At 28.4% G+C, this 9,998-nt stretch overlaps 2 protein-coding genes across 2 annotated transcripts; both read right to left on the bottom strand.

Annotated features, from left to right (window-relative positions):
* Positions 1-2,784: 2,784 nt before the first annotated feature.
* Positions 2,785-3,716, bottom strand: LOC126550450 (uncharacterized; the record flags this gene model as incomplete). Its single annotated transcript, XM_050202038.1, has 3 exons — positions 3,461-3,716; positions 3,062-3,384; positions 2,785-2,969 (listed from the first exon to the last, which is right to left on the bottom strand). Coding segments are annotated over exons 1-3 (747 nt in total), but the record flags the coding sequence as incomplete, so codon positions are not given.
* Positions 3,717-3,852: 136 nt separating this feature from the next.
* LOC126549810 (ADP-ribose glycohydrolase OARD1-like) lies at positions 3,853-7,310 on the bottom strand. The gene is made up of 3 exons (XM_050200186.1): positions 7,125-7,310; positions 4,109-4,433; positions 3,853-4,035 (listed from the first exon to the last, which is right to left on the bottom strand). The coding sequence occupies exons 1-3, from the start codon at positions 7,286-7,288 to the stop codon at positions 3,853-3,855; spliced, it is 672 nt and encodes a 223-aa protein (XP_050056143.1). The 5' UTR covers positions 7,289-7,310.
* Between the last annotated feature and the right edge of the window lie 2,688 nt (positions 7,311-9,998).

The following is a 9,998-nucleotide window of genomic DNA, read 5'->3' as shown; positions in this document are numbered from 1 at the left end:
TCGAAAGGGCAACAAGTGTAGATTCAAATTTTGTAATTTTTGAATGCGGCACGAGGTGGACTTGAGCTCCAAAAAAATAATACTTACAATATTAACTTTTTGACGTTTTACGATATTACCGGTCGGCCGGCTAGTATGTGTATTTTGGAACGTTTTTTCGAAATGAACACCAAAAATTATATTTTCCAAACCATTATTAATCGAAAGGGCAACAAGTGTAGATTCAAATTTTGTAATTTTTGAATGCGGCACGAGGTGGACTTGAGCTCCAAAAAAATAATACTTACAATATCAACTTTTTGACGTTTTACGATATTACCGTTCGGCCGGCTAGGATGTGTATTTTGGAACGTTTTTTCGAAATGAACACCAAAAATTATATTTTCCAAACCATTATTAATCGAAAGGGCAACAAGTGTAGATTCAAATTTTGTAATTTTTAAATGCGGCACGAGGTGGACTTGGGCTCTAGAAAAATAATATGATAAAAACTATTTGACATTTTACAATATTATATACCGGTCGGCCGGCTAGGATGTGTATTTTGGAACGTTTTTTCGAAATGAACACCAAAAATTATATTTTCCAAACCATTATTAATCGAAAGGGCAACAAGTGTAGATTCAAATTTTGTAATTTTTGAATGCGGCACGAGGTGGACTTGAGCTCCAAAAAAATAATACTTACAATATTAACTTTTTGACGTTATTACGATACCGCTCGGCCGGCTAGGATGTGTATTTTGGAACGTTTTTTCGAAATGAACACCAAAAATTATATTAAAATTATATATATCTAAGGAAGGTAAACTATTAAACCATAAAAAGATACAAAATTTTATCAGACTATTTAGATATTTATTCAATGTAAATTCAAACATCAATTATATTATGTAAAAAGAAAAACATCGAAGTACCTCTACAAAAATCATTACAAAATGAAAAACATCATTTTAACTTTGTTTACATATTTTAGTATTTAATTATTAGTTTGCATTTTAATATTAACTAATCCTTAATGTTATATTTACAATGATGGATTAGAACTTATACACATTCTAATAAAGGTGTTGGCTGTATATGTTTTCTATTTCTAGATTAGAAACAATTACAATTGCAAACTTTATGTTTAAAGCGTTTTTCAGTCTTTTATAACAGAAAATTACAATAACATTGAACATTGAATATAATATAAAACTTATGTTTAAGTATCAGCACTAAATAAATAATTAGATTTTAGTTATTGCATGTAGGTTTATAAATTAGAATATAATTAAACTCAATGAGCATAGTACATAATATCATACTATAGGCTTTACTGCTATAGCTGATATGAGTGATAATGTACAACACAAAATATAAATATAAATAAATAAACATAAAAGTATTTGTTTTTCTTATGAATATTATCGTTGAATTTTGATTATAATTATTATAAGTACTATATAATTACTAGTATTTATAATCAATGATATTATTTATTACAATTTTATTTTGACATTCAAAAGTTTAAAACTGGTAACTATGTGGGTTTAATAATAATGTAATACATTTAAATGTTATGCGTTATTCTACTATTGTAATAATAATATTACCTATGTATTATATAATATAATGTACCTATGTATTTTGGAGAATGAGAGCTCGGTAGTTCGGTTTTCCTTCACGTTTCCAATGAGTATAAATGTATAATGTATAATAATTAATAGTTGGTATTTCAGTATGATTATAATAAAATTGTAATAAAACCATTGTGTATAAAAAAAAAGTTATGTATAGTTTTTAATGTATTATGTAATTAAATAAAAAATATTAAATAATAATTTTAAAAAAATAATTAAAGGTAATTGTATTATGTATTAGGTATGTAAAAAATTCTGCAGTTCCTGGAAAAAAAAAAAAAAAAATTAAAATCTGAACCTTAGACTTTATTTTTTATACCTACATCCTTAACTAAAATTAAACTCCTAAGTCATTAGTCGCAATCACAACGTTGAACGATTGTTAAAATCGCGTTGTTGGTTTGTGACCTTATCGCGGTCATATATTTTAGCCATTTTAGGGATTTGGGAACGTTTAATACCTACTTCAGTTGAGAATTTGTAAACGTATCGATATGTAAATGTTGGTATGAGCTTTTGTGAATTGTGAATGTGATCGTTTACTAGATTAATACTAATTAGTAGGGTTCTTGCCTTTCTTTCATTAATCATAATATAGGAAAATATTTTTTATTTAAAAATGTGTTTCATTTAATTTCTAAGACGATGGATGTATTATGTTTTTGCCTATTTTTTTTCTTATAAATGCTTTTTTGCTTTTTTTTACCTTTTTTACTTGTAAATGCATTTTTTCTTGTTTAATTTTTCAGTCGATTTTATAATTTATACACAGCTTACGTATTATCGCTAAAAATGGGTTTTATTCTTCGCAATATTTATCGATATCGTCTTATCGAGTAGTATTTGCGGTATGGCCTAATAAGTAAGTTAATATTTAAAATTGTTTTTAACTAATTCTTAGGACAAACCTGGTTAAGAAAAAGGTAATCTATTTATACAAAATAGCATAAACTTAATGTAGTTTAGTAGGTATTCATGTTCATTTTTAATTTGTGTTTTTCTCAAAGTATTATGTGCATTTGAAAGTGTTTAAAAAATGTTCACTATTTTATTTTGTAGTATATTTATGAATTGCCTTTTTATATAAATTAAATGCCTTTTTTACATTTAACTTTGCAATGGAATTAAATAATAATTTTAAATTATTTGTCTAAGTATAGGTACTTACATTTGTTAGGACAGTAATTCCGCGTATGGCCAAATGCCCTGCAGTTGTGGCACATAATTGGTGGCCGTCCACGTGCCCGTCCACGTCTAAAGTTCACGTTGTAATGCCACGATGACCCTGGCGCGGGTTGTGGACTTGTAGTTGCGGGTTGTGGATTTGTGGCTTGTGTGGCCAATTCAACTATATTGTAATAATAATATAACATTTTTTATTTTGTACCTAAATATTATTACCTATATAATTAAGTTTTTAAAATATTATACTGTTGAAACTAACCGACTGATACAATGATGATGTAATGGTGCGTCCTAGCGCTTCTAATGCGTTTGTATAAATATTCATGGACGGTGTGGACGTTTGTTCACCATGTCCGCCACGCCCACCATCTCCGCCACGTCCACCACGTCCACCACGTCCACCACGTCCACCACGTCCACCATGTTCACCACGTCCTCTATGGACGGTTATTGATTGGGTGCCACGCCCACGTATAAGCCCGACTTGGTCACGGGCAGGTGTGTATAACGTGGGCGAGGGCCGGTGATGAGCCCTGCCTCTTGGCCATTTTCCTGCCACCATAGAAGTTGTTACTGACCTACAGTTTATAAATTAATAAATTTAATACCAATACCATGATAATAAAAAAATCATTCGATGAATAATTAACTTACAGATTTGGATCACAAATTATGATCTCGAAGTTTTGTGCATTGTCAGCCAGCTTGGACCTAACCAATGCACAAAACCCCGAATAATAGTCCATAATGTCTTGTTTTGGAAATACCCAAATTGACGAACGGAGCCCCAACGATAATGTTTCGTTAATTTGGGTTTCTAAAATACTAAAATAATGGTCGTCTTCACCTTTCAACCAAATTATGAAATGCATATCATTTGCAAATTTGGCCATTACGTGGCCCTTTTTTAATGTGGCCCAAACTCCGTTGTAAATTAATCTGTGTTAATAAATTGAAACAAACATTTTAGTTACATGTACCTAGATCAGTATAGATGAAATTTAAAAATTGAAATTAAAAATAACATAAAAATTTTTAAATTTGAATTACTCGTCCTTCAGGTTCAAATTTGTTAGACATCTATCCAACGTCGAATTTGAACTGGCACTATTTAGGTCTACTGGTAATATTAGAACCTCATTTTTATCTGCAGCTGCAGCGTTGTTGGTGCCGCAAAATTCACGGCTTTCCTCCCGCAGAGGTGCCAATCTATGTGGTCGTATTTCAGGCTATATTTACATTTATGATTAAATAGTGACAAATTATTTACGATGAATACAAAATAAAATAAAAAAATCTTACGTTTTCAGGATCACACACTGTGATGATTGTTTGTTGATCGAAAGTGGTTGAAAGCAGACCACGCACCTGATACCAATCCAGCCGATCCAAATTGCACCCAAGCTTTGGAATGATTAATCGATTTATTTTTAAATCGATTAATCGATCCCGCAACTGGTTCAACGAATCGGCCAGAGATTGGAGAGTCGGTTTATGGTGGAATAACACCTTTGTGACAAGGTAAAACACATAAATTTTACCTCCCTCGTCACTCGGATGTAATTCCGCCACACCACCGACCCGGACCTTTTGGTCCATCAGGGCTCCGAGAGCTCCGTACTTCACCCTGCAATTTAAATAGAATTAAATCATTTTAGATTCTGAACGGAGTGAAGAATGTATTGATTTTACAATGATGTATGTTTTTTTTTTTTTTTTTTTGTTTTTTTTTTTTGTGTCTGTGTACAGCATAACTAGTCGAAATAATGCTCCAATTTCAAACTATGGGGGTGGTTTCCGATGTAAAAGTGAATATCCTTGGTGCATTATAGAGGTAAAAAGTTAACATTTTCCAATAGTTTTCAAAAAAATCGAGAAAAACAAAAAAAAAATGACTGAAAAACGGCAATTTTTACGCAAAACCAGTTTTCGACCAAATCGATTTTTTTTTATTGTTGTAATTCAAAAACTAATCACTGAAAATACTTGAAATTTTTACCAAATGTTAATGTCAGTAGTATCTGTATATAGTTAAATTTTCAAAAAATTTTGACTTTTTTTGAGTTATTTATAGATCACTGAAATTTTCGTTTTTTTTGAGAAATTTTTTTTTAAGTGTCGATAAAAAATTTTTGGATGACCAAAAAGTTTTGAAAATTTAATACACGGTTCCTTATGAGTTGTTTTTAATGTAGCTAAAAAAAATTAAAAATCGTTAGTCACAATTTTTTTTTATAAGCGTTTTTAGTTCAAATTTTTACGAAATCTGTCGAAAACGCGAAAATTTGCAAGTAATTTTGAAGTTGAAAAATCATAAAATTTTTTTCTTTTATAACTAAGTTTTGAAAATTTGGTACAAGGTTCTCCATACATTTTTCTTCAAATATCTGTAAAAAAAACTCTACCGGATTCAGACAAAAAATTTTTATGAGTGTTTGAAATTTAAATTTTTACAAAAACCGCGTTAAATAACAGTTTAGCCTCAAACGATTTTTGATATTTGTTATTATTCAAAAAGTATAAGTCGTAGATACTTGAAAATTTTACCAGTTATTAAGATTCGCGTTTTCTTTACGTGATTTAAATTTCAAAATATTTTGACTTTTTTTGAGCTATTTATAGACAACTGAAATTTTCAATTTTTCTGAAAAAATATTTTTGAATTGTCGATAAATTTTTTTTGGCCCTATCAAAATACTTGAAAATTTAATACAAAGTTCCTCATAAGTTATTCTTATAGTGATTAAAAAATTATAAGAATACATAGGCACAATTTTTTTTTATTAGCATTTGAAGTTTAAATATTGACAAAAATTCGTCAAAAGCATGAATATTTGCAAATTATTTTGAAGTTGAAAAATCATAAAATTTTTTGTGTTTATAACTAAGGATTAAAAATACAACACTAAGTTTTCCATAAGTTTTCCTTCAAGTAGCTATAGAGAAAACTCGAAGCATCATTATAGGAAAAATTTTAAGTGCGTTTGAATTTTAAATTTTAACGAAATAGCGTAACGTTAATAATAAAATAATAACGATTTATCCTCAAACGATTTAAATATTTGTTATTATTCAAAAAGTATAAGTCGTAGATACTTGAAAATTTTACCAGTTATTAAGATTCTCGTTTTCTTTACGTGATTTAATTTTCAAAATATTTTGACTTTTTTTGAGCTATTTATAGACAACTGACATTTTCAATTTTTCTGAAAAATTTTTTTTGAAGGGTCGATAAAATTTTTTTGGCCCTATCAAAATACTTGAAAATTTTATACAAAGTTTCTCATATGTTATTCTTATAGTGATTAAAAAATTATAAGAATACATAGGCACAATTTTTTTTTATTAGCATTTGAAGTTCAAATTTTGATGAAAATTCGTCAAAATTATGAATATTTGCAAATTATTTTGTAGTTCAAAATTCATAAAATTGTTTGTATTTATATCTAACGTTAAAAAATTCAACACTAAGTTTTCCATAAGTTTTGCTTCAAAAAGCTATAGAGAAAATTTTAAGAGTCATTATAGGAAAAATGTTTTGAGCGTATGAGTTTCAAATTTTTATGAAATCGGAATATTTGTTTCAAAATAGAATATATGACAATATTTAATTATAATATATTATAGACTGACAAATCATCTCCGTTCAGAATCGTTTTTCGTATACAATGATACTTATCATTGCATTCAAATTTAATCTACCCTGGTCCGAGGTCCACCCCACCCCCTAATGTACAGCAGAGCGGTACCCACTTGCCGACTTTTTTTTTTTTATATATGTGAATCCAAAATGAATACCCTACATATTTGAAATATTTTTTTTTGCCGGTAAATATAATAATAATATAATATAAGATATATATTTTATAAATCTATAATATATAATAATAATAATAATATTATAATGCCAAATATGCTATATAGTTGGATTATTATTACTAATATATACAGTATACACTATAGACCAAATAAAATCGCGACTTATATTTTTAAAAAATAGCTGATATCACACCAAAAACACTTCGTTATACATTATTCATTATGAAAAAAACTAGTGGTTACTTATTTGTATAATTATAACGAAGTTTTTTTGTGTGATTTATTATACAGCTATGCGATTTTCTCAGTTTTTTTTTATTATTTTAAATATAATACTACATATTATGCAGATTTTGTGCAGTTTATTTCAGCACATTACAAAATGTTTAAAACATATCATATACATATATAAATTAAAAACTATAATTGCTTGAGTATGTTCGTATTTTTGGAAAATAAAGTTATGAATGATATAAAATGAAGCTATGAATGTACTTACTTGAAGTTTACGGCAATGCCTCTTCCCATTTGGAAGTCCTCGGAGACGCAATGCGCCGTGGCCAACTTTTCATCCACCTTCAGTGCCGCCGATGCCGCTTCAACTTCGGCGAATAAGTCTCGCGACGATAAATTAATAGTAGCCATGCTGAAAATTATGAACATAATATTATCGTGTAATAATTCTTAAAATTTCACATAGGTTATGTAACAAATAATGCAATTAATTAATTTAAACCTTAGTTAAGAAATAAAAATTTTTAAATGTCTTATAAAAGATTATAGTAATGTAAAATTTTAAAGTACTTACAGCACGTAAAATATTTTATGTTAATAGGTAAGTGCAGGTTAAAAATTGGACAGTATATTAACTATATAGGTATTTACAGACTGTGTAAAAGTCAAGTCTCTAAAGGCGTTCAACTATTTGTTGTATACGGCCTTTTATAGACTTTGAGTTGATCACTCCCTTCTCTCACTCTACTGACGTAGGTGTACATGATACACCACAACACCTGGACTGTCAGGCAGCTCATTGGTCGGTAGTCGGCAATCGGCACAAAATATCAGATAAAATTATCAGTGGAGTACATTCAAACTTGCTCTTGTGGGGGGGGGGTTAGGTTAATTATTAAAAAAGTCTAAAATATTAAATAATACAATTTAATAAAATAATAAATATATTAGTACCTACATATATATAATTAATAACTAGGGCTGGGATTTTGATACACATGCATCTTTTTTTCTAGTGTTTCAAAACGTTGCTCCGTAAGTATAAAATGTGTTTTGGGTGATGCTGATTAATTTAAAGTACCTAATTTTAGATTCTGAGCGGAGCGATGAATGTATATTGATTTTACAATGTAGTGTGTTTTTTTAGATTCTGAACGAAGTGATGAATGTATTGATTTTACAATGGTGTGTGTTTTTTTTTTTTTTTTTTGTTTTTGTGTCTGTGTACAGCATAACTAGTCGAAATAATGCTCCAATTTCAAACTATGGGGGTGGTTTCCGATGTAAAAGTGAATATCCTTGGTGCATTATAGAGGTAAAAAGTTAACATTTTCCAATAGTTTTCAAAAAAATCGAGAAAAACAAAAAAAAAATGACTGAAAAACGGCAATTTTTACGCAAAACCAGTTTTCGACCAAATCGATTTTTTTTTATTGTTGTAATTCAAAAACTAATCACTGAAAATACTTGAAATTTTCACCAAATGTTAATGTCAGTAGTATCTGTATATAGGTAAATTTTCAAAAAATTTTGATTTTTTTGAGTTATTTATAGACCACTGAAATTTTCGATTTTTTTGAGAAATTTTTTTTAAAGTGTCGATAAAAAATTTTTGGATGACCAAAAAGTTTTGAAAATTTAATACAAGGTTCCTTATGAGTTGTTTTATTGTAGCTAAAAAAAATTAAAAATCGTTAGTCACAATTTTTTTTTATAAGAGTTTATAGTTCAAATTTTTACGAAATCTTGGTACAAGGTTCTCCATACATTTTTCTTCAAATATCTGTAAAAAAAACTCTACCGGATTCAGACAAAAAATTTTTATGAGTGTTTAAAATTTAAATTTTTACAAAACCGCGCTAAATAACGGTTTAGCCTCAAACGATTTTTGATATTTGTTATAATTCAAAAAGTATAAGTCGTAGATACTTGAAAATTTTACCAGTTATTAAGATTAGCGTTTTCTTTACGTGATTTAATTTTCAAAATATTTTGACTTTTTTGAGCTATTTATAGACAACTGAAATTTTCAATTTTTCTGAAAATTGTTTTTTTATGTGTCGATAAAATCTTTTTGGCCCTATCAAAATACTTGAAAATTTAATGCAAAGTTCCTCATAAGTTATTATTATAGTGATTGAAAAATTATAAGAATACATAGGCACAATTTTTTTTTATTAGCATTTGAAGTTCAATTAATATTGACAAAAATTCGTCAAAACCATGAATATTTGCAAATTATTTTGTAGGTATATTTCATAAAAATTTTTGTATAAGTAGCTAAGAGTTGAAAATTTTTTACAAGGTTTTTCATAAGTTTAACTTACAATTATTATAAAAGAACTTAAATTTTGTTGTATTCAGGCCATTAAAACATAAACCACCTTTTTCACCAACCACTAGAAATTATATCCTAGGCTGACAAATCTTCTTCGTTCAGAATCGTTTTTCGTATACAATGATAACTATCATTGGATTCAAATTTAACACTCCTATAATATATAATAATGATCCATACGGCACCTAATGTACAGCAGAGCGGTACTCACTTGCCCGCTTTTTTTTTTTGTGTCTGTGTACACTAGAAAGTGTCGAAATAATGCTTCGATTTTCGAGTTTTCGACAAAATCGATTTTTTTATATGGTTGTAATTCAAAAACTAATCGGTGTTTGTCGTTTGCGCATCATTAGTACTACAGATAAAAAATTTGGTTGGTTGTTTGAGCATAGCGCATTTTAACAATATAAAGGTAGATACCTACCTGTTATAATGACATGACACGAACGGATGTTACACCACGATAATGGGTTACAATAATATTAATAACTGATAACTTATATATTAAAAGTTTAAGAACCACGGTTAGAGATTTATACGAAAATCAACAATATCTACAAGTTTTTGGTCTTGTTAGGTTAGCTTTTTATTTCATTAAAAAATATCAACAGTTTTTCATATTAACGGTAATATTAAATTTAAATATTTCGTTTAAAATTATAAAATGACTACATTACATGTCATAAAATCGAAGAGAGGTGCTCCATCAATAATAGTACATGATTATAAATATACAAAGTGTAACACACTGAACACAGGTGATATAATATGGAAATGCCCGAAAAAAACGTGCTATGCTTC

This window comes from Aphis gossypii, chromosome 2 (genome assembly GCF_020184175.1).
Source record: "Aphis gossypii isolate Hap1 chromosome 2, ASM2018417v2, whole genome shotgun sequence".
NCBI lineage: Eukaryota > Metazoa > Arthropoda > Insecta > Hemiptera > Aphididae > Aphis > Aphis gossypii.
Note: the sequence above shows the minus strand (reverse complement) of the source record. Positions and strands in the feature narration are given on the sequence as shown.